This window comes from Amblyraja radiata, chromosome 34, assembly GCF_010909765.2.
Source record: "Amblyraja radiata isolate CabotCenter1 chromosome 34, sAmbRad1.1.pri, whole genome shotgun sequence".
In the NCBI taxonomy this organism is placed as follows: domain Eukaryota; kingdom Metazoa; phylum Chordata; class Chondrichthyes; order Rajiformes; family Rajidae; genus Amblyraja; species Amblyraja radiata.
In genome coordinates, this window is record NC_045989.1 from 16,921,766 (window position 1) to 16,947,399 (window position 25,634).

The 25,634-nt window shown below is 42.1% G+C and overlaps 1 protein-coding gene across 1 annotated transcript in view; it reads right to left on the reverse strand.

Annotated features, from left to right (window-relative positions):
- The window catches only part of aldh1a2 (aldehyde dehydrogenase 1 family member A2), an 82,200-nt gene that overhangs the window by 16,004 nt on the left and 40,562 nt on the right, over nucleotides 1-25,634 (reverse strand). The window contains exons 5-7 of the mRNA XM_033050625.1: nucleotides 14,568-14,629; nucleotides 12,164-12,292; nucleotides 11,934-12,047 (exon numbers count right to left, since the gene is read on the reverse strand). Of these exons, the coding sequence (XP_032906516.1) occupies nucleotides 11,934-12,047; nucleotides 12,164-12,292; nucleotides 14,568-14,629 (305 nt within the window). The remainder of the gene's footprint in view (nucleotides 1-11,933; nucleotides 12,048-12,163; nucleotides 12,293-14,567; nucleotides 14,630-25,634) is intronic.

Sequence of the window (25,634 nt, forward strand, 5' to 3'; positions counted from 1 at the left end):
ACAGCTTACGATTTAGTCCTTGTAGGATCCTGCTGAACATCAATTAGCTGCAGCAGTTTCCTGCCAAATAACAGTCACTACAGATCACGGCAATACTTTAATTGTGAAGAGATTTGGATGGCTGCAAACGATAAGAAATAATTTTAAAGGAGGGGCAAGTGTTTTTTTACACAGAGAGTTGTGGTTTCCTGGAATGCATTACTGGGGCTGGTGGTGGAGGCAGATACAATAGTGGCATTTAGGAGACTTTTAGACAGGCACGTGGATATGCAGGCAACGGAGGGATATGGATCACGTTCAGGCAGAAGAGATACTTTTATCTTGGCATCATGGACATTGTGGGCTGAAGGGCCTGTTTTTTTCCTGTACTGTTCTATGTATTTCATTATAATCACCAGGTTAAGAATTGTTTTGTGAACAAATCCTATTAGCATTGGGTGAGATTGTTCTTGAGCCAACCTGTAAGTCACACTCCCCTCCTGAACTAAAACTCTGGTTCCCATTACTTTTGCAACCCAGGGGATGAAGTTTAGAGGCAGATCCTGCTGCTGTGACCATCCTTGGCAATGAAGTGTCCACAAGCAGTGATCAGGCTTCAGGTTCAGCAGCTTCTGATGCCCCAGATTGCTCCGATGGCTTTTTGACAACTCATTGTTGTCGAAGGTTCTCCTAATTGTTTTTAAGCGTTCCTAATAATCAGGAACATTTAAAAATCAACTTAAGTAATTTAATAAATTAAAGATAACCAAACAAAAAGAAGCTGAAGTAAGACGCATTTAGATGAGAGAAATTAAAAATATTGAGGATTCGTAAAATAAAGTGAAGACAAGCGGTTTATCTGTGCTTCTTTGCTCAGTTGTTGACACTATTGGCAGGAATGGGCCGTTCATGTCCAGGATGAGCCTAGAGCTGAGCATTGCTGTGCTCAATGCAAGACGAAGGCCAGCAGTGGAGGACAAGGTCCAGGTCCAAGTTCAACAAGACTTCCACCTTGTTCCCAACAATGGCTGTGGATGTTGGGAATGACCAGACCTTCATAGAGCCGCCGGTCAGATATTCCCCATGCAACTCCACCCTTGGTGGTGAGCAGCCTGAACAAGCCTGGAATTCTCCTTTTGTGAAAAAACAATAAATTGGACAGGCCCCACAACAAAGCACTTGCGCATTTGGATTCTTCCAGTGAGTTGAGTATTTGGATACTTTCCCTTCAGATGGTGACAATCCAAGAAATCGAAGCAAACGTAGATATTTCCTCCTCGTTCTCACCAGCCGCTTCAGGGAGTCAGCTTTACAATGTTTTTGCTGAAGGAAACCTATTTTAGAATGTTTGGCCAATAATCAACTCAAAGACATTAAAGTGGAGGCGATGTGTTGAACTGGACCTCTTTCATGATCGTGACTTCAGGAGGCGCCTTAGGGCGAGAGGATCAGTTGCCAGGCATGGAGGAGTTTACTGGAATCGGACAGGGTGCAATTTCCTGCTTAATAAGAAGGCCACAAATGGGAGTACACTATTGCTTTTTTTTTTCCTCAATAGATTTGTCAAAGCTCTAAGTTATTGTTTGCTTCCTGTTCCCTTTTGGCTTGAAGAAAAGCTCCTCAGTGTTGTATCCGTCTGGTCAATGCAAAGTGAGATCTGATCAGAAAGGCTTTAGCAAATGCTCATCACCCCCTCTACTTTAGAGTAATTATCACAGGAAATCATTAATGGCCAACTTCAGAAGAATGCTTTGGGGGAATTATGGTGGGCTGATTCTCCTCTTAATTGACACTTGTGGATGAAATAACCAAGAAAATAAAAATAAATGAATTCTGGCATTTAAAGACTTGAGACAGGAAACAGCTTTCCCCCTCTGTCTTGACTTTAGGTTTTTAAGAGGACATTCTTGAAATCTTTTAGATTTCATCCATCATGTGAAAGTTGGAAAAATCAAGTTAATTATTTGCAGAGCAATAAATTGAAAGCCTTTAACAAATACAGCTTTTTTTCCCCCGGCTCAACTGCCTTTGAAGTTGACTCCACTCCAATGGGCAATGGTGCCAGCTTTGGGAGATGGAGAAGAGAGAGCTCGATAAAGAGGAACGACTGTTGTAAAATATGTTGGATGAACATGGTCCCATTCACTCTCTCTCCATGGAAAATGGTAAGGTGCAATCTCATTCAGTCCTCAGTAAGTCTATGGTTCTTTATCATATTGAATCATTTACATTGGGGCATGTTAAATGGCAAATTAATTACTTTTGAAAGCCACCATTTTTGTAAATGAATATGGATATCCCTCCCTGTTTTCTCTACCTTGCCTAAACTTCTTGACAATTCTTTGTCTGAGGAACTCATTCCTCTTCTCAGTTTCCAGCCTACCCAATTTCACCAGGTTTCATTTCGTCCAAATTGCAGTAGGTTCCCAATGAGCAGGTTTGCGTTGATCTTTAAAATGAGCAAGCTGTAAATTAAATCTTAATTTTAGTAACTAGAGACGCAGTGAAAAGACAGTCCATGATCTTGTATCAGATACATGGTTCTGCTTTATTGGAACCAGTTATCCACCTTGGTTGTTTGTCCACGAGTCAATGATAGGAAACTATCATGTTGAGTTGGGCCGATACATGGGCCACTTTAGTCTTCAGTAAAGATGTTTGAACAAGTTGAGTTTTCCAGTGTGTCCCCGTCCCCACTAATATGAAAACTCTGCCGATACTTGAAAAGTCTTCTCATTTATGTATGGATTTAGCCAGACATCAGCAGAAAAATAAACTATGCATTATTTTGGAAAATTTCTAAAAATTCTGAAAATTAACTGCAAAAGGAACGGAGCACCAAAAATATTTTAAAATGGCAAAATAAACAAATGGCACATATCGTAACCTTTAAGAAGCCTGTTGTGATGTTTGCAATTTGTGATCAACTTCTCAATTGGGTGTTCGACATCACTACAGTCAGGGATTCAGGTTGGAGACATGGTAACATGAGGAACAGCATTAGTTCCATTAGACTTTGCGCATCTTCTGTCACTGAATTAAACTTTGGAGTTAGGAATGGGGACACACTGGAAAACTCAACTGGTTCAAACATCTTTACTGAAGACTAAAGTGGGCCTTGTATCGACCCAACTCAACCTGATAGATGTCTGTCATTGACTCGTGGACAAACACACAAACTGTTAGACAACTGCTTCCAATAAAGCAGAACCATGTATCTGAAGAAAGTTCTCGACCCAAAACATCGTCTATTCCTTCTCTCCATAGATGCTACCTCAGCCGCTGAGTTTCTCCAGCATTTTTTGTCTACCCATGTACCTGCTATGATCATATCCATTATCTGAAATGATTATCTCCACTATTCCACCTTTCCGCTCTGTCTCTCAACACCCTCACCTAATAAAAAGCGAAATCACTGAGAACTGAAATCGTCAGCTAACTCAGCATGCGTGGTCGTTAAGGGTGGGATGGGCGGGAGAGTTGGGGGCGGAAATCAAATTCCATTCCTCTGATACCTTTGCACAAGAAAATGCCACCTGACTTTGCTGTGAATGTGTTTAAGGAGGAACTGCAGATGCTGGAAAATCGAAGGTAGACAAAAATGCTGGAGAAACTCAGCGGGTGCAGCAGCATCTATGGAGCGAAGGAAATAGGCAACGTTTCATCCTGAAACGTTGCCTATTTCCTTCGCTCCATAGATGCTGCTGCACCCGCTGAGTTTCTCCAGCATTTTTGTGTACCTTTGCTGTGAATGCCCTGGGTTCACCTTTTCGTATTCAGCCTTTCCTCTCATTTCCACAATGGGTCACCGCTCACCACTGTTTTGTTACTTAAACTCCTTTCCACATGACTGTTCTGTCCTGACTGAGCCCCATGTAATTATTGTATATGAATGTTGGGTGGCACGGACAAAATTGGTCAGCGAACCACTGCCCACAGGCGGGCCAATGGCCTGGACCCATCTGTAGACCACAGGGTCCCTCACTGCACATAATGTCCCCAAATATTTACCCTAGTGCTCACAAACAATTTCAATTTCCATTCCTCACAGTCCATTTCTTCTTTGTTGTTAAGGAGAGTGGTGCTTCTTAAATGGAAAGCAGAATTTACTTTATTGCAATGAAATATAAGCATCGCAGCTGGCAACAAACGTTGGAACATGACATCAAGCCCAGACATTTTCTATTTAAATATTTAATGATCTGATGCCTAGTAAAATCAAAGGGAGTAATTCCTGCAACTCCACTTGAAACTGTGCAGCAAGTCACTGCCATCGACATGCGTAGAACTTGGAACCAGCAGGTTTAGAACCAGGCAGCCCAGAACAAGGCCATTCAGCCCAGTGTGTCTTTGCTCACTCTTTACTGCAACAATTCCAAATTAACCTCATGTTCCTGCTCTCTCTCCTCACAAAGACATCCCGTAAAAATTCAATGATCTCTGTCCCAGCAGATCCATAGGCAAATGGACATGTGTCGAAAGGAACTGCAGATGCTGGTATACACCAAAGACAGACGCAAAGTGCTGGAGTAACTCAGCAGGTCAGGCAGCATCTCCGGAGAAAAAGGATGGGTGACATTTTGGGTCGGGACCCTTCTTCAGACTGAAAGTAGAGGGGAGGGAACTGGAGGTAAGAAAAGGCCAGAACAAAGCAGGACCGGTAAAGGAAAGGTCCACAATTGTAGGAGAAGGGTTAAGAAAAGCTGCTGTAGCTTGTGGCAGTTTTAATCAATTCTTGCATTGGCTTCAGTTTTATGGGCAGTTGTATTGGTGAAGGAAAAGCAGGCTTTGTGGATAGTACATGAACTGACCCCCAGGAGGATTAGCAGGAGAGCTAACAGTTCCATTTAGGGGCCACTGAGATCAAAAATAAAGAAAGAATTAAGGATGAAACCTCCAGATGTTGCAGGCATTAGTCCATAGAGAGGTTGCAACATCACCATTATTTACAGAACAAATTGAACTCAACTGACATTTTTGTAATGTACTGCAATCTCCATCCCTCTTTTTCCATACAAAAAACATAGGTATTGTTGTTGGTATCTGACAGGACTACCACAAAGATTACACATTTTACACGGAAAGCTAAAAGTAAGGGAGACTTTTCTGCTCATACATTTAACAATGCTATCTATCACAGTAGCTATCTATCTATCTATCTATCTATCTATCTATCTATCTATCTATCTATCTATCTATCTATCTATCTATCTATCTATCTATCTATCTATCTATCTATCTATCTGTCTATCTGTCTATCTGTCTATCTGTCTATCTATCCACACACACACACACACACACACACACACACACACACACACACACACACGCACACGCACACGCACACGCACACGCACACGCACACGCACACACACGCACACACAATATATATATATATATATATAGGGTTATATATCTACAGGCCTGCATCCTTATAGATTCTAGAGCCACAAAGCAGGTAGCAAATTATAAGCAAAGATCTTCAAAGGGTTTGTTGCAATTGTGCAGGTCTTTGGCAAGGCTTCACCTTGAGGATTGGGATCAGCTTGGGAAGAGCCGACTTGCTATAATGGGAATGGAGCAAAGGTTCACTCGACAGGTTCCAGGGATGGCGGGTGGTCATATGATGAGAGATTCAGAAATCTGGCACTATACTCTTTAGTGGTTATAATCAGGGTGACGTCTCATGAGCATATAAAGATTTTTCTAAATGACTGGGTGCTTTAGATGCAGGAAGGTTGCATGCCCACACTGAGGAGTTCAGAACTGGGCGGTACAATTGGAGAATAAAGGGTCAACTATTTAGGACAGAGATGAGGAGAAATGTCTTTGTTCAGATGAAGGCAGACCTTTGGAGCTCATAAGGGCATAAGGAATAGGAGTAGAATTAGGCCATTCGGCCCATCAAGTGTATTCCACCATTCAATTATGGCTGATATATCTCTTCCTCCGAACCCCATTCCCCTGCCTTCTCCACATAACCTCTGACACCTGTACTAATCAAGAGCTGTAGAAGCTCTTTCACTGTGTTGCTTTATGGTAAAGCTTGATATATGTTTGAGCATTGTGGGACTACGGAATATGTGGATGGGGTTGGATAACGACTCCGAGATTAGCCAATGGCCCAGATAAATGACACCACAAGCCTGCTCTTGTTTCTTTCATCCTTAGGTTTGTTAATTGTAAGGTGGACAATGTTGTGGCGGTTATCAATTGAAGATGGTCCATGGAAAAGGAATGCCATTTTGTCTTGGAATTAAGAGACAATGAGCAGGTAGCTGGATAGCAGGCAACCCTTTGTTAGTGGACACAAAATGCTGGAGTAACTCAGCGGGTCAAGCAGCATCTCTGGAGAGAAGGAATGGGTGACGTTTCGGATCTCGACCCGAAACGTCACCCATTCCTTCTCTCCAGAGATGCTGCTTGACCCGCTGAGTTACTCCAGCATTTTGTGTCTACCTTCAATTTTACCAGCTCTTTCTTACCACATTAAACCCTTCGACAGTGTTGGGCATGCGGTACAGACTCTTATAGGAAAATAGATGTACTGCCTTGTCGTACTCCTGTCAAACCAAATGTCAACTCTGTGCAAAGCAGTGGCTCTGAGACACTTGGATCATAACAGGAAATCAAAACCCAAAACGGACCAAGTTTACAATGGCTGAATGTCACAGCGACCATCTGTGTTTTGTTTGGCTCCGCGAGAAGGGGTTTTAGATTCACAAATTTTTTTTTTCTGGCACCAAGACATGTACAGGTAATAGAAAAACTAAACTTGACGTGAATTGCACAATATTAAGTTCGATATTTCCTGGAAATGCAACTTTTATTATTGCATTTGAAATCAAGAGCCATTTCCAACCATATATATATATATAACTCTAAAATACCTCACTTAAAAACTCCAACAGTAAATGAGAAGAAATAAGAAATCTAGCAAACTTTTTTTTTGGTTCTGGAATGATTAAGGCGTTTCGATTTGGCTTTCACATTGCAAGCAGCTGTTGTGTGAATACACTGTGCTGGATGGGAAACGTGGTTTATTCTGATCATCAAAGACTCATCTCTAGATTAAGTGACGATGGTGATTTGATTCGTCTGATTGTAGCATTCCTTTTGCAGGCTGCTGCACCCTATAAAAGTTCTAAATTTAAGGAAGGTCTCTATTCCATTCCAGGTCTCTGCCCCAGTCTGAAGAAGGGTTTCGGCCCGAATCGTTGCCTATCTCCTTCGCTCCATAGATGCTGCTGCACCCGCTGAGTTTCTCCAGCATTTTTGTGTACCCTCTATTCCATCAATCTCATTTCACCCTGTCTTTTATTTATTGCCCATTTAAATGGCGCTCAAAATTTCCATTCAATATATAAATCCTCCAATGTGCTGTCCATTTTGCCATTCCTTTACTCACTCTCTTTAGACATTAATTTCAGCCCCTTCCTCCGACTCTATCATCTGCCAGGCAAGCCTTGAGCATCTCAGTCTAAACCTGGATCCCTCTCTGTAAACTGTCTTTCTATCACCCCCATCTCAGGCACCACTGCCCCTTTGATCTCATTCTCAATTGTGATCAGTATTTTCGCAACTGCTTGCATCAATTCTCTCCTTTCTGAAACATTAACAGCATTTAAGGCAAGCTGTTACTTATGACGGAAGGAGAGACTGGAAATATTTTTCTACAAATGCATAAAATGTCACAACTTCTTTCACACCAGAGTTAATTTTTAAAGAAATTCAACACAATCCGTTTTCACTTGAAGGTTTTTGGATTCTTGCCCATAAAGTATTTCCAACCATTCCAGGTCTGTAACAAATCTCTTTTTTTTTCAAGATTATCTTTAGTATTCTGACTGCATTGGGAAAATCAAAAGCCAAATTCCCAGCGATGTTCTATACATTTTAAAGTGCTTCTCCTTCCAACTTTGTTTTATGTTATACCTTGGTGTCACTAATCATTGGGGTACCACTTTTTACCTGTGCCCGTTTGAACCGTGAAACAGATGACTACAAGATTCCCTGAAATATCCTGACACAAATACCAGTCAGCTCGGCCCTGTCCTGCCATGACACGCGACAGGCCCTTAGTTAAGTAAACAGGTGCAGTACAGTAACATCACCAGCCCACTCCTCAGTGCTCAGTAGGTTTCCACATGTGCAAGACAGGATCAGTCAACGTCAGCGAAGTAGAGATCAAATACCAGCATCTTGCTTGTTAATGCCTTGTTAAAGATAATTAAATCTGAACTCATTCAGTACTGCACAGCTGGACGCGTCAACTCAAACAGTGAACATTTCATTCTAATTCAGGCACAGCATTACAAACTTCAGTGGAGCAATGCAAGTGGATTGGCAAAAAAAAAGAATGAGGCAGTGGCTGCCTGTGAGATTGGTGTATGGTGTAGCATGTTATGGTGTGTTATGGTGTGCTGTAGTGTGCTGTGGTGTGCTGTAGTGTGCTGTAGCATGCTGTAGTGTCAGTTACTACCTATATTGTTGGGTGGGTATAAGGAAGGGGAAAGCTGGGAAAGAAAGAGCAACATCTCAGCAGATCTTCAAGCAAAGGGGTCTGTAAAGTGGGCTTGGTGTATCAGGCAGCTCAGACTCACGAGAGGAGCATTACCTCAGCTGTGGCACTTAGTCAGAGACAACCTGAAACACCAATCAACCAACTAGATACAACCCGAAGCACTAGTCTCCAGAACTGTGGCACCAGAATTCTTCAGATAGTTCAGGACAAGAAAAGGAAGTAAAATTAGTCATCAAGTACTCAAGCACACTGAGTACTCATCTATCCTTTGACATTTTACATTGAGTACTCATCTATCCTTGTCCCAGTTTTCATTGGCCCTCCAGCTAGCTCAACCACTCAGTGAGATCAGTGCCTGGTTCAATTCACACTCAGTCTCCATATCTCTTGTGTGTCTCCACACCTCTTGATCCATTCACCGTCCAAAAAGACCTCAGTCTCTGTGACTGAGCAAAGCAGCCTCTGAGATTCAGCTCAGTCGTGGCCTCTGGGATTGTACTGGGTGAATAAACAAGCGCAGTCTCTATGTCTATAATAATATTGAATCCAAGAATTGAGACACCAAAAGTGACTGAGCCTTCAAATCACCTGGAATTATTATTATTGAGCAAACACAGAAGGTTTGCTGTTCAAGAAGGAACTGCAGATGCTGGAAAATCGAAGGTAGACAAAATTGCTGGAGAAACTCAGCGGGTACGGCAGCATCTATGGAGCGAAGGAAATAGGCAACGTTTCTGGCCAAAACTCTTCTTCAGACTGACTTCTGTCAGACTGACAGAAGGTATGCTTATTGCCACTGACAAACAATCAGGGAGTATACTTAATGAAACAGTATCCATACTGTTTGGCTATAAAATAATACAGAATGCGCATATTCAGGGTCTGTCCATTTAGAGGGCCTGAGATTAGAAAATGATTGAACATCCATATGCTTCCATATTTCCATATGACATAGGATGCCATTCAGCCCTTCAAGTCTATGCCAGCTCATTTCCCCCCACTAATTTTTACTGTGATCTATTCTCCCTACATTCCCATCAACTCCGACCAGGTTTTACCCCTCCCTTACGCACTAGGGACAATTCAGGGTGACCAATTAATTTACTAACCCGCATGTCTTTGTGATGTGGGAGGAACACTCAGTGGAAAACCACGTGGTCTCAGGGAGAATGTGCTACCTCCAGACTAGTGCCTAAGGTAAAGGTGAGCCTGGTTCTCTGGAGGCGAGGATGAACCTAGGCCTCTGGAGCTGTGAGGCAGTGGCTCCAACAGCTACACCATTGTATCTGTCGATCATCTAGGATTTCCGCCAACGACTGAGCATTCTCAGCCGCTGGGATTTTAGTCAATGGCTGATCATCTAGTCTCAGTCACATTTAATGTTTAATTTTTAGTATGTGTTAAATGTATGTTTTTAGTGTTCTTTAGCTTGTTTTATATGGGGGGTGGGGGGAAACTTTGTCTAATCTCTTACCTCGATGGAGATGCGATTTTGATTTTGTTTCCGTATCGTATCTCCGTCCACACTACGGCTTAACATCAAGGAGTTGATGGCCTTTGCTGGAGACCAACTTTGGAGCTCCACCGCTGGAGCCTACAGGACTTTAACATTGCGTCGTGACCTGCAACATTGTCTGCCCACTTCCCTCCACAGATGCTGCCTGACCCGCTGAGTTTCTGGGATTAGGATTAAGCATTGTCATCCTCAGGAATCTCAGTCATTGAGTAAACTTCAACATTTTCTGAGAAAATACTCCATGCCTCAATTTCCATGTCCTTATTGTGTTCAATAACTCAATGTTGAGGTTTTGGATGTTGAGACATTGAATCATATTCAATGACTCAATACGCAAAACCTCTAGATTTAGAGGCTTTCCTCTTTGAATGAGCAGCTGGAACCACTGATATTATAAAGCAAAGTGCATGCACAAATTCTGGAATTATATTCAATATCTGAGCACCATAATCCACTGGAGTTACACTCAATGTGCGATCATCCCCAGACTCTGGCAATAATGCTCAAGGAAGGAGTGTACAGAGCCTCAGTCAGTATCTTCATTGACTGAGCTTTCAAATCCTCTGGTATCACAATGGCTTGCCATGCACTGCTTTTGTGTTTATGGCCAATGGCTCATCATTCAGGCCTTGTAGAGCATCCAACAGATTGGGCAAGTTGCACAATGTCTCTGTCACTGGAGTGGCACAGCTGGCACAGCTGGTGGAGCTGCTACCTCAAAGAGCTAGAGACACGGATTCAATCCTGATCTTCGGTGCTGTCAGCGTGGAGTTTGCACATTCTTCCTGTGACTGCATGAGTTTCCTCCAGGTGCTCCAGTTTCTTCCCACGTCCCAAAGATGTGCGAGTTTGTAGGTTAATTGGTCTCTGTAAAATTGCCCCTGGTGTGTAGAGCGTGGATGAGAAAGTGGGTAATATAGAACTAGTGTGAATGTGTGGTAGGGTGGGCGTGGAGTTGGTTGGCTTTAGTGCCTGTTTCCACACTGTATCATCCCATTAATCAATCAGTCTGAGTGTACACAACCTCTGGGATTAGACAGAAGGACTGAGCACCCACCAACTCTTGTATTACATTCAATGACTGTACATCGACTGTGCAATGTCTCAATTTCCGCAGCCCGTAGAATTATGATTTACTACTGAGATGCCACAGTTCAGTGGGACTATGCTCAGTAACAGTTCCTGCACAGTCTCTGTGATTACATCCAACGCCCAAGCATCAACATTATATTTAGGGAATGGGCTTCCACAACCTCTAAGGTTGTACCCGATTCTCAGCATTTGAAGCCTTTTGGGTTGAAACGTCCCTGACTCTCCTGACGTTAATCCCTTTACTATTCCTTAATAGGGTCCTTACCCTTTATATTCTCCACACCAAGGACACAGCCTTTCAACATCAAACCTGTCAAGTTCTAAAAATGTTATCTTTTGATGCGATCACTTCTAAATTTCCAAGAATACACAATCTCTTGAAAAATCAGAGGATCAACATAGAGCCATGAATAATGACTACTTGTTTTAATTGCTCCAATGCAATCTCATTAGCAAGTGTTAGCAAGAATTTATTCATTTTGATTAATTATAACTTTCTATGTTTTTTTCCCAAGAAAGGAGTGTAGCAATTGGTAGCCAGAAGAGCAACACAATAGGACTTAAGTGAATGATGCCAAATGCAGTTGATGCAACACAAAGTAATCCTCTCCAGAATAACTAAATTAAAGATTTGTTCTTATTTTACACATCCCGATCTAACTCTGAAGAGCCCACAACAGCTTAATACCATTTATTGACAATAAAGAAATATTAAGTATCATTTCTAATTTCTATATCAACATATGTATTCATTAACAATTTACTAGGTGACATATACAACCCATTGACTGATGTGATTAGTATATCTGTGAATGATTCTACCTCAGTAGATCCAGTGAAGGCAATTTTGTCGATGTCCATGTGAGAGGCTATGGCTGCACCAGCTGTGCCGCCAAATCCAGGTAAAATGTTCACCGCCCCTGGTGGAAACCCGGCCTGGGGAAAAAAGATGGGATGAAGCAAGCTCAGTTAAAATGCAGGTGTGGAAATGAACAGTGGAACTCTGCTGGCATTATCACAGGCAGCTAAATAAAAAAGCTAAAATGGCACACCTCTTTGATGAGAGCTCCCATGTAGAGGGCAGTCAGTGGTGTTTGTTCCGCGGGTTTGATGACCACTGTGTTTCCACAACACAACGCTGGAGCTATCTTCCACGCAAACATGAGGAGGGGGAAGTTCCACTGTTGAGGGACGGAGAACAGGAAGATAATGAAAAGGAGGAAAATAACCCCATTCTGCTCACATAGCTTGTTGTAGCACAAGACCACCTGCACACTTCAAATTCTACGGGGGACTTTGATAGCATGATTGATATAACTCTTTACACAAAATCTGATTCCAAATGCACCTGTCCCACTTAGGAAACCTGAACGGAAACCTCTGGAGACTTTGCTCCCCACCCAAGGTTTCCGTGCGGTTCCTGGAGGTTGCAGGTGGTTGCCGGAGGTTGCAGGTAGTGGAAGCAGGTTGGGAGACTGACAAAAACTTCCGGGAACCGCACGGAAACATTGGGTGGGGCGCAAAGTCTCCAGAGGTTTCCGTTCAGGTTTTCTAAGTGGGACAGGGGCATAACGTTTACCAGATTCCAATGGCATTCTCCTCCTCTTGTTCACCCATTTATTCCGCTGAAGGACAAGGAATGTTTATATGTGATCCAACCTAATCCTAATGTGACCCAATACTAATCACATCAGTCAATAGGTTGCACATGTGATCCAACAAGAATCCCCACCTTTACTTTGGAAAAAGAAAGCAATGAGATGATACAGCCACATCTGTGCTTTGTGCAATGCCAAGAGTTATACCTGCAATGTTCACTTAGGCCTTAAGTGTTCCTTCATTTTAGTTATACTGTATATTAGTGTTATTTTAATTTTAGAATGGTAATTTGTTTTATTTTCACAGTACTTTAATTTTTCACAATTTCTATGAGAAGAAGTTGGGAACCCACACTAGATCTTGTCGAGCGTGTTTGGTTATGTTTACATTTTTAATAGCTGGGTCCCTTTGCGAATTCTTTGCACAAGGTGAAGACTTTTGTCATGGAGATATAAAGGGACGTTCCCACAGAATCTATTGTTTGCAGATTGCTCCATTCACATGCAAGCACTTAGCATCCCCAAAGCATCGATTGCTTTGCTTTCCACAGACGTTGCTTGCCTGACCTACTGAATGTTTGCAGCATTTTTATTTCAGATTACCAGCATCTACAGTTTTCGTTTCAATTTTCATTTAGAAACCATTTTGCAGTCTCCCTCTGAACTAGACATCAAATTAGCAAACGTCTCCCTGCCCTCAACTCTCTGCTTCTCAACCGAGAGTCAGGAGAGGAACAATTTACCCAGGGATAACGTGCCCCCACCCCCCCCACCCTGTTTTTCTCTCCTTGTTTCTGACGTCCCTTAACTTCCCAGGCAAATTGCTGGGATCTTCTCCCTCTGGTGTGGCTGCAACAGCAGACAGTGCCTGACTCCTTTCATACAGTATCGGATCTATCCACATAGCTAGAGGTTGCAACACCATCAACCCATGTAGCTGCATGCATTTACTCATTTGCTCATTACAGATCACCTTATCTTCTAGATGCAATTTTATAAACAGACGTCCTTTGAGGAATCAAAAAAAAAGTTTAGAGTTTAAGTACTTCTGACTGGAAGTGACCTTGAAAGCACCGATGCCTGGGAGATGATAATAAAACAATACTTCATTGTCCCATTCGCTCCCAACTAAAGAAGCTGAAAAGTCAGTCAATTAAATTGTCCCAGATCTTGGTTTGAGATATTAGAATCATTTTATGACTAATTATTTAATTATTTTATTTTAAATAATCATTTACAGACAGGAGACATGAGTTCACTGGTGAGTAACATTGATGCTCCAACCCCATACAATAGCACATCTCCCAATCTACAAGTATATTTGTATTGATATACTTTTTCATCGAGCATATCTACCACAAGGACCCATTGTACCTCCGAGGGAATGTGGGAGTAAGGGAATGCTTTAGAATATATTGTACATTTAGTTTAGAGTCCTTGTGTAAAGTAACTCAAGGGGTTTATATAGTTTCAGATTTCCAGCATCTACAGTTTTTATTTTTGATTTTCATTTAGAAATCATTTTGCCGTCTCCCTCTGGACTAGACATCAAATCAACAACTGGCTCCTCTCTTGTCCTCAACTCTCTGTGTTTCGCCAGAGAAGGGGTTTATTGAGTTACAAGAACACAAGGTGCGTGCATTACTCTTGCTGATACATGCAATAAGATTCAGCCAAACCTATGAACGTTCAATCATGCTGTAATTCTTATTCAAAGGATCATTATTGAAGATTCATGAGCAGAAAATTGTACTTTCATGTTGGGGGTGATCAAAAAATAATGAGCACTTTAAAACCACTGTTCTGCAATAGTCTGTGGTGTTATTGAGAACACCTCCTGCCGATGAATAATACTTACAGGGATGATCTGCCCACACACCCCTATGGGCTCATGTCTTGTAAATGTGAAATAATCTCCATCTGCAAGAGAAGTCTACAATTACTCATCATTCTCATTTAATTTGGTCACACAAACATACCATTGAGTTCTGGGCACATTAATCAACTTCCATGAAAGAGAGAACTATGAGACAAATGCTCTTGACAAATAAATTTAAATTTAGATTTAAAAGAAGGTTGTGAAAGTGCTTATAGTGCATTTAAAATGTTGACTGGAAATTGACATTTAAAGTTATTTTTAAATTATGTTTCAGCATTGTTTATACAAAGAGCAACCATTTATACACTTAAGTTCTTTATTTCTCTTATCTATTTCCCTCAATACAGCTGTTCACAGTCTGAAGAAGGGTCTCGACCTGAAACGTCACCCATTCCTTCTTTCCAGAAATGCAGCCTGTCCCGCTGAGTTACTCCAGCATTTTGTGTCTATCTTCGGTGTAAACCAGCATCTGCAGTTCCTTCCTACACATAACAAATACCTTTTCCTTTCTACCTGGGATAGTATTGAGCGAAGCCTTAAGGTCCTAGTTCCGATCTAAGTCTGTGGTCACAACTGGTCATCAGGTCAAGAATGCCATTTGGTCAATAAACAGCATATCTATTACCTCTATAATAAATAGTAACAAATTGTATGCTTAGTGTGCATATTCATCTGCATGCACAGTGGTCAGAGAGAAGGATTTGGACCTATTAGTGGCATGCACAGTGGTCAGAGAGAAGGATTTGGACCTATCACCCGCCAATGGCGAGACATGGAATAAACAACATGTTTAAGAAAGAACTGCAGATGCTGGAAAAATCGAAGGTAGACAAAAAAGCTGGAGAAACTCAGCGGGTGAGGCAGCATCTATGGAGCGAAGGAATAGGCAACGTTTCGGGTCGAAACCCTTCTTCAGACTCAGATCATTTATTCTTTGCCCTAACCTCAGATAGTGAGAGATGACTATCAAACAAAGGGTCTGAATTAGGCCATTCAGTCCATCGAGTTTGCTCTGCCATTCAGTCATGATTGATCGATTTTTCCCTCTCAACCACATTCTCCTGTCTTCTCCCCGTGACCTTTGACACCCGTACTAATTCAACTCATTTGTGATAAGCACATAACACTTGAAATCATTCTTACCTTAAAAGTTTGTTTAAGGAAGAACTGCAGATGCTGGAACAATCGAAGGTAGACAAATAATGCTGGAGAAACTCAGTGGGTGCGGCAGCATCTATGGAGAGAAGGAATAGGCGACTTTCAGATGTCTCGACCCGAAACGTCGCCTATTCCTTCTCTCCATAGATGTCGCACCCACTGAGTTTCTCCAGCATTATTTGTCTATTTACCTTAAAAGTACCTGTTTATCAATGTTTACAAATGCAAATCATTTTCTCAATAAACTGTGAGTCGGTATTAGACAAGGCATTATAAATTCAACCATATTTTGGAAATTTTCATGCAATGAAATTCATACTAGAATTATTTTTAGATTTAGTTCAGCTGGTAACTGTTTATGTAACTAATCTATACACGTGTTTTTCCAATTAATTTACAAGTGTGAAGTTGTCACAGCAAGGAATCTTGGGGAGGTAGCATGCAAAGCATTGAGTTGTGTCCAATTGGCCACTGTCCATCTCTCAACATGTTGCAGGCCTTCAAGTGACAAGAGCTGATGTATTTTGAACGCTTGCATAGAGCTTTGTGTGTTCCTGTGTTGAAGTGGACTCCGGTTGGCTGATTAGTTACTCTGATTAGAGTAATTTAATCATTTTACTTTGTGCCTGCAAAATAAGTTATTTATCTTTGTCAGTTCATAAACAATGGGGGGAAAATAGACAAACCTTTGTTGTGTTATGAAAGGCTTCCATAGCACTCAAAATGTAGAAACAAGGAACTGCTGCAGATGCTGGTTTTCACGAAAGGACACTAAATGCTGGAGTAACTCAGCGGGTCTGGCAGCATCTCCGGAGAACATGGGCAGGTGAAGTTTTGTGTCCGGACCCTTCTTTAAATGAATCGATCTAAGATGAAGGGTCCTGACTTAAAGCATCACCTGCAGCCACATTACAGGCACAAAGTAAAATGATAAAATTACTTTAATCAGCAAGGGAACTAATCAGGCAACAGGAGTCCACTATATGATGACTTGTACATCCAATGCTTGCCTGAAGAAAGTTACATTGTGAGCGTTGCTCTGTGATATTCCCCAGTATACAGTAAGTCTCCAAGCACACTAAGCTCCGTGCAAGCGTTCAAAATACATCAGCTCTTGTCACTTGAAGGCCTGCAACGTTGAGAGATGGACAGTGGCCAATTGGACACAACTCAATGCTTTGCATGCTACCTCCCCAACATTCCTTGCTGTGACACCTTCACACTTGTAAATTAATTGGAAAAACACATGTATAGATTAGTTACATAAACAGTTACCAGCTGAACTGAATCTAAAAATAATTCTAGTATGAATTTCATTGCATGAACATTTCCAAAATATGTTTGGATTTTCATGCCTCATCTAATACAGACTCACAGTTAATTGGGAAAATGATTTGCATCTGTAAACATCGATAAACAGGTACTTTTAAGGTAAGAATGATTTCAAGCGTTATGTGCTTATCACAAATGGGCTGAATTAGAAAGTGTGTCAGGGGTTTTGGGGAGTAGGCAGAAGAAAGGGGTTAAGAGGGAATGTTAGATCAGCCTTTTTTGAATGGCGGAGTAGACTTGATGGGCCGAATGGCCTAATTTTTCTTCTATAACATATGAACTTTTCAATTAGCACGAATTAGCTGTTCTATAACATATGAACTTTTCAATTAGCTGGGAAGAAAATATTATTGGTCATTTTTGTTTATTTTGCATTGATCCCAGACAAATTATCTTTTTTTTTTAGTCATTTACTGCACAGTTAAAATTACATGATTGCTAAGGCTCTTCTTGAATCTTAGCTTCCTTGTGGTATTGAGATAAGCATCTTCATCCTGGCCCATTTCTCTGCATGCTGTCAACAGCCAAACCACTTACATTTTTTCTTTTTTTCAGAAACAACGGAAAATAGGCAGAAAATAACTGAAAAGCTGTCAAATTGCAGCGTGATTCTTTGTGATTATATAATGCACCCCTCGTGATGGGTTCTTGCCTTTATATGCTTCAATAAACAAATCCCATTCTCACGCCCAGTATGTTAGGGTGAGCAAGAGAATGGCACAGTGAGAAGGTATAAATCACGGCCTCAGAAATGATTGTGTAAACACTAGTGGAAAACACACGTCAGATTGGAATAGAAATCCAACAGTTATCTGCCAATGGTTTAGAAATGACGAAAACATCATTTTCTGCGCAGTTTTACACATGGGGAGGTCAAGGAGCTAATGAAGCACGGGGTCGGGAAATTCTCCTGTTAAATTTTAACAGAGATATTCTTGAAAATAGCAGTCGAGTTTTGAGAAAATGACTCATTTTACTTCGGAGTCACGTGAGTGACTACGTGAAGAACCCCGCCAGGACGCATGCGTGTCATATCGCTTTCACGCTTGCGAAACGACAGGCGGGGTGGAACGACGTTCCCCCGTAGCGACAATTTAAACCAGGACCTGCAGGTAAGAGTACTCTGTGGTCTTTTTGTGTTTTCCCATGCTGATTACAGGTAGGGAGCATGGAAAAGTTGAAGAAACCAACGAGGGCTGCGACAAAGCTGGTGGGCCAGCAGCGGCCAGCGGCACTTGAATCACCTATAATGGGATCAACTGTGCCTGATGTCGCCTCCGCACCGGCCAGATCCACTCCGCGGCCGGGCGGTAAAGCAAAACAAAAGACCATCAAAGTCGTGGACTCAGAGGAGTCCGACTTTGAGCAGCCGCGGGCGGCCAGCGACCGTGAGCGCTGGAGCCGGATGGAGCGGTGTGTGGAGCATTTGCTCCAATGTGACAGGCTCCGGGAGATGGAGTCGAGTCACTGTGGGCTCTATGTAAAACCCACAGCAGCACCTCTTGTAGGGCTGCACAGTGCTTCTCCCTCGTCAGAGGGGAGTACTGGGGGTCAATTCTGGGCTGATCCTGAAGAGGGGTTTGCAGAACAGAAATCAAGTGTGCAGGGGGTGCAGGAACGTGAAAATCTACTGGACATGGTGTCCAACTTCATACAGCCAGACCAGACTGGCCAAAACCTGGAGGACACCTGACACCGGGTAACTGTATATCCCTGAATGTTCCTGTAATAAATAATTGTATATGGAAACTCCTAAACAGCGGGGATAACAGCTTTCACCCGCACAGTGGATGAGAAGGACATGTCGCAGGACCAACAGGATGCACTGGCACTGCTTTGCAACACACGGCCATAGACAGCACCCTTACGCACCCACCAGTAGAACAAGACCGACTGGTGAAAGCTCGAAGGTCCGGTACACCAAACATGAGTCTTTCTTAGGCCATGGCCCAGACCGGCCTTCTTGGAAGATACACAAACCTCCAACATCAACCAAACCACAAACCCAGACACCGACGCCTCAACATCAACGAAGGATTTACAAAAATAAGTAAACCTGCCACTGGTAACTATGGAGGTAGGTGGGTCTGGTTCCCTACAAATTGCAGGGAGCATGGAGGTTGGGGGGAGATTACTCTCCTTTCTGGATGCATGGAGTATGTTAACTACCGATACTTATATTTTAAGCAGTATCCAGGGATATACAATAGAATTATACACAAGTACAGCCCTCCAGATCAACATATACTGAACCGAATGTTCGTACTTTCCGGTAAAGAAAAATCAGAAGCGCATGCTGAACTGGAGCGGCCTTACGCAAAAGGGGTAATTGAAAAATCCCAACACGAACTGCTAGAATTCGTGTCCAATATCTTTACCAAAAACAAAAAAGATGGTGGTTGTCGCATCATCATAGATCTGACCAAATTGAATACATTTGAACAATATATTCATTTTAAAATGGAAACCTTTGTTACTGCTAAACAATTGATTTCCAACGGTTACTTCATGGCTAGCATCGATTAAAAAATGCTTACTATTCAGTGCCTATACGAGGTGACCACAGATGTTACTTAAAATTCAACTGGATGGGACAGCTTTGGCAGTATAGAGCGCTGCCAAATGGTTTAACATCAGCCCCCAGGCTGTTCACTAAAATTTTGAAACCAGCCCTAGCGTTTCTACGGAAACGAAAACACATGGTCATGGCATATCTAGATGACATACTTATTGTGGGCAAAACTTTGGAATTGGCCAAACAAACTGTAACAGCCACAAAACAGTTATTTGAAAAACTGGGGTTTATTATCCATCCAGTTAAATCTAAATTAACGCCTTCCACTACTATGGACTATTTGGGGTTCACCATTGACTCAGTTCACATGTCGGTGACTTTGCCAAAGGGAAAGGCTATAGACTTAATAGAGGCTTGCAATAACCTCATTGACATCAGTAACCGTCCATCAGATTGGTAGCAAAAGTAATTGGCAAAATGGTGGCTGCTTTTCCAGCCACACAATTTGGACCTTTACATTACCAAAATTTACAGAGAGCAAAAATACAAGCACTCAAAATCAATGCTGGTCATTTTGACAGACCAATGAAGCTACCAATCAAAGCTATAATGGAACTAAAATGGTGGATAGATAACATTTGGCTTTGTTTCAATCCAATCATTATCAGCAACCCTTCTATGGTGCTACAAACTGATGCCAGTGCACTTGGTTGGGGTGCCCCCAATTCCATCTCCAGCTGTGGAGGTAGATGGACTGCTCAGGAGGCATCATTATTACTAACACTGGGCATAAACTACCTGGAAATGTTGGGTGCATTCTATGGCCTAAAGTCATATTGTACTGGGTCATATCACCAGCATGTTAGGCTACAGATTGACAATACCACCGTGGTAGCATATATCGACCACATGGGTGGAAACAAATCGACATCATGTGACAATCTGGCTAATACAATTTGGCAGTGGTGTATCCAGAGAGATATTTGGATATCAGCTACTTACCTACCAGCTAAACTAAATTTAGTGGCAGACACCAGGTCACGCAAATTTAATGAAAACACCGAATGGATGTTGAATAAAAAGTATTTGCTGATATTACAGCACGATATGGAACACCAGATATCGATCTATTCGCATCCAGGCTTAATCACCAGTTATCAAACTATGTTTCATGGGAACCAGACCCTGGGCAGCGGCGACAGATGCATTTTTCGCTGCATTGGGGGGGGGGGGAGGGGGGGGGGAATTGTTTATTTATGCATTCCCTCCTTTCTGCCTCATCAGTCGGGTATTAAGGAAAATACAGCAAGACTCTGCGTCTGGTATTTTGGTAGTACCCGATTGGCCTACTCAACCATGGTTCCCAGTGATACTGAACATGGTATTAGAACCATGTATCACCATCCCGAATAGACCAGACTTATTGGTTCATCCCGTAACAAGGGATAGCCACCCATGCCATAACTATTTGAATTTATTAATTTGTAGAGTTTAAAAATACCACTACTACAGCTGGGACTGACGGACCGAACAGTGAACATGATTTCGGCGGGCCACAGACAGTCCACCAAAAAACAGTATCTGGTCTATATCAGGAAGTGGGAGATATATTGTCACAAAAACAGCATCACCTACAGAGATATGAACATCCCGTCTGTTCTGGAATACCTGGCAGGCCTCCATTATGATGAGGGGCTCAGTTATAGTGCCATCAACTGCGCTAGAAGTGCCCTATCAACTTATCTATGGCAAGGGACAGAGCGTCACTCTGCTAGGACTCAACCACTGGTAACAAAACTTATGAGGGGAATTTTTAATACCAATTCCCCAAGAACCAGGTACTCCCAAATATGGGATGTGAGTATTGTCCTGAAGATGCTCAGGAATTGGTCTCCAGCAACAGCTCTGTCCCTACATAGACTGACATTAAAAACAGTCATGCTAATGGCATTGGTCACGGCACAAAGGGTACAGTCATTACATAAACTAAGACTGGACACATGACTTCTTCATCTGAAAATATTACGTTTCATATTTATGAATTAGTAAAGCAGAACAGACAGGGATCAGCAGGCCTCAATATAGAATTTAGGTCTTACCCAACAGATGATCGTCTCTGTATAGTAAGACATTTGTCGTTATACATGGAGAACACGAAAATCATCAGAGACAATGAGAAGGCACATTTAGTCAGCCATAAGCAACCACACAAAAGAGTGACGGTCCAGACCATCTCAAGATGGCTGAAACAGGTTCTAATACAGGCTGGGGTGGATACTAATATTTTTAAATCTCATTCCACCAGGGCTGCAGCTGCATCGGCAGCTATGCAGTTGGATGTACCAATGGACCAAATCCTCAAGGCAGCAGGATGGTCAGGGGAAAAACATTCCAACTATTTTATCATAAACCAGTCATTAAACCTGGAACATTTGCAGAAACAATTTAAGTTCTGTAATTTAATTACCCCATACATAGGGGCTATAATTTGTGTTAATCAATTCATGGATTTCAATGTTGGATTCATGTCTAAAATATGTTGACACAATTCCTCCTACAGTCATTAAGGCAGATGTGATGCATGGACTCGTTTCCACGGCATGAAATCACAGAGCTTTGAAATCTTCACGTAGTCACTCATGTGACTCCGAAGTAAAATAGTAAGATTAAACGAGAACTTACCAGTTCGAAGTTTGATCGTCATTTTATGAGGAGTACGTTGAGGGAATACGTGCCCTCCGCTCCCACCCATGATCATATACTCAACTGGTATCTCTTCTCTAATCTTACTATGTTTAAGTCATTACAGTTATCTGTGATTTCACACCGCTGCTTTGAAGAATGACACGCATGCGTCCTGGCGGGGTTCTTCATGTATTCCCTCAACGTACTCCTCATAAAATAACGATCAAACTTCGAACTGGTAAGTTCTCGTTTAATCTTACTATTTCTCAGCACTGATGTTGCATTTTATTATCAAAGAGGCAAGAATTCAAGTTTAGTTGCGTGTTTGAAAACGATGATTTCCGAAAACCTTTTAAATACCCACCCACTTGCGAGTTTTTCTTGAACACTGTAATTATTTCAGCTGGACACGGATTATTCAAAGATTTATCATCGGCCATAATTCAGACGACTCTGCCTGCACAGACATCTGACCTAGTTTCACGACGCTACTCTTCCAGACTGACGGATTCACTGCATGTGCGTTTTATAAAGTATGGCTGCATCTCCACTCCCACTCACACAAACATCATAAACCAGGAAGGCATCTAGGCCCAGACTCAGTCATCATTTATGGCAGTTTTTTTTAATGTGCTTCCATCATAGACGCCCTCTTCAGAAAGGCAGAACTGCTTGATTGGGACCTGCAATTCACTCTGATTAAAGATTCAATCGTGCTGCTTTTTTTGTCTCAACAAGAGGATTTCAAAGAAAAATCCTGTTCAACTACTGCTCACTAAATGATTATGTTAAAGTGTAACGCTTTTGACTCGGATATGTGTAAGGTGCCATGTATACCAAATTTACCAGGACAAGTGTATAAAATCATGAGTTCGGGTAGATGTAGGCGAATCGAGGACCAGAGGACATAGGTTTAAGGTGAAGGGGGAAAGATTTTATAGGAATCTAAGGGATCAAATTTTCACACCATGGGTGGTGGGTGTATGGAACGAGCTGCTGGAGGAGTTAGTTGAGGCAGGGACTATTGCAACGTTTAAGAGGCAATTAGATGTACATGGATAGGACAGGTTTAGAGGAATATGGGTCAAACACAGGCAAGTGGGACTAGTGTAGATGGGACATGTTGGTTGGTGTGGGCTAGTTGGACTGAAGGGCCTGTTTTCACATTGTATGACTCTATGACTAATACAATGGAAAGAAACACACGCAGGCAATTGCTAGAGAGGTGATGTTTGTTGGTCAGCTTATCTCTCATTATACATCTGCACAGAATTGGAGATGATTTGCCCAGCACCTGACCACACCCTCCACCATTGGACTGGTCACTGAGATGGCTTCCAACGGATCACTCATCAGTCTTACCGTTTCACTGAAGCCACTGTTTGCTTATGTATTGCCTCATGAACATTTGAATCATTTATGTAAATGTTTTGATTCTTTCTTTTATTCAACTAAATGTAAATGCTTTAATACAATCACTTAAATCTTTAAAATCAGTAGACTTTATGTTAGACTTCAGAGATACCGTGCAGAAACAGGCCCTTCGGACCACCGAGCCTGCGCTGACCAGCAGTCACCCTGTACACTAACCTACACACACTAGGGACAATTTCACAACCAACCGAAGCCAATTAACCCACAAACTTGCACGTCTTAGGAGTTTGGGAAGGAAACCGGAACATCTGGAGAAAACCTATGCAGTAACAGGGAGAATGTACAAACTCCAAGTATAGTCAGCATCAACCTCGTGACTCTGGCATTGTAAGGCAGAACTCTACCGCTGCGCCACCGTGCCACTCTCAATTATTTAAAAAGTTTTGTTTCTTAACACATTTGCACATCAAAGGAATCATTTTCTCTCTAGAACTTAGGCGAGAAAATAATTGGGACGTGGTCTTGGTACATTTGCTAGTTGTTTTAATAAATGGGAATGTAAGTAGTGGTGACCACTAAATTGTCAACAATGTAATGTTTTACCTTATAGAAAGATCACAGAACGTGATGTGGGACAACTATTTTGGAAGCTGAGAAGCTTTAAGTGGTTCCAATATCCTCTGAAGGTACAAAGCAGTGTGTAATGTTGCCTGTAGTTTATAAAGATATTTGATTTCCCCAATGCATGTAAGCCTAGAACTTCATGTGCCTCCAACTGGGGTACAGGGAGGTGTTATTTGGGTGGGACAACAGCTCCTTTGTTCACTGTCATAGTGACTAAGGTCAGAGGCTTTGGTACTAAAATATGCACCGGCCACTGCTCTTCCCCTGAGTACAGGTGTGGGGACACCAGCCAGACCCCAGGTGGCAACTCTACAGTCTAGAGTTGCTGCCGTACAGAGCAAGACACTGGCATCCGATCCTGACTATGGGCGCTTTCAATATGTAGTTTGTATGTTCTCCCAGTGACCACGTGGGTTTTCTCCGGGTACACCGGTTTCCTCCCACATTCCAGAGATGTGCAGGTTTGTAGGTTAATTGGCTTCAGGTAGGATTGTAAATCGTCCCTAGTGTGTAGGATAGTGCTAGTACATGGGTTGATCGCTGGTGGGCTGAGGATGCCTGTTTCCACGATGTATCTCTAACATCTAATGTCTAAAGTGTCCATGTGCTCAGCTCTTCAGTCACCACTGACGCCCTCAGCAGGGTGAACTTGTGCGGGAAGCAAGATGGAAAAGAAAAAGCATAGTCGCATGGAAATTTCTCAAGGAGTGGTTTATCACTGAAGCTCTGCCCTTTGATTTTGTTTCAATATGTTGAAGTCTAAGACAGAAGTTCCCTCTCTGACAGTAATCAGTACTGGATAGACAGCTAAAGCCACTGCCTCACAGCACCAGAGGCGCAGATTTGATCCTGACCTCAGGTGATGTCTGTGTGGAATTTGCATGTTCCTATTTCCCCCAGGTGCCTCAGTTTCCTCCCACATCCCAAAGACGTGCCAGTTGTAGGTTAATTGATTTCTGTAAATTGCCACTAGTGAGTGGAGAGTGGATATGAAAGTGGGATAACATAGAATTAGTTAAATGGTTGGCATGGACTTAGTGGGCTGAAGGGCCTGTTTCCATGCTGTACCTCTAAACTAAATAAATTGAGACACTGCAGATGCTAGTTTACAAAAAAAGACACAAAGTGCTGGAGTAACTCAGTGGGTCAGGCAGCATCTCAGGAGAACATGGATAAATAAAATGAATTTGCACAGATTTAAAATGTTCCTGTGGCATAGAATTCAAAGCACAAAAACTGTAGTTGACAAAGTGAGTTGGACCATTGTTACCCCCCACAGTTGCAGAGGGGCTAATCTGAACTCAAGGTTAAATTATATTAGGTATCTACTCTTGTATTACACAGTTATTGAAGCAAAT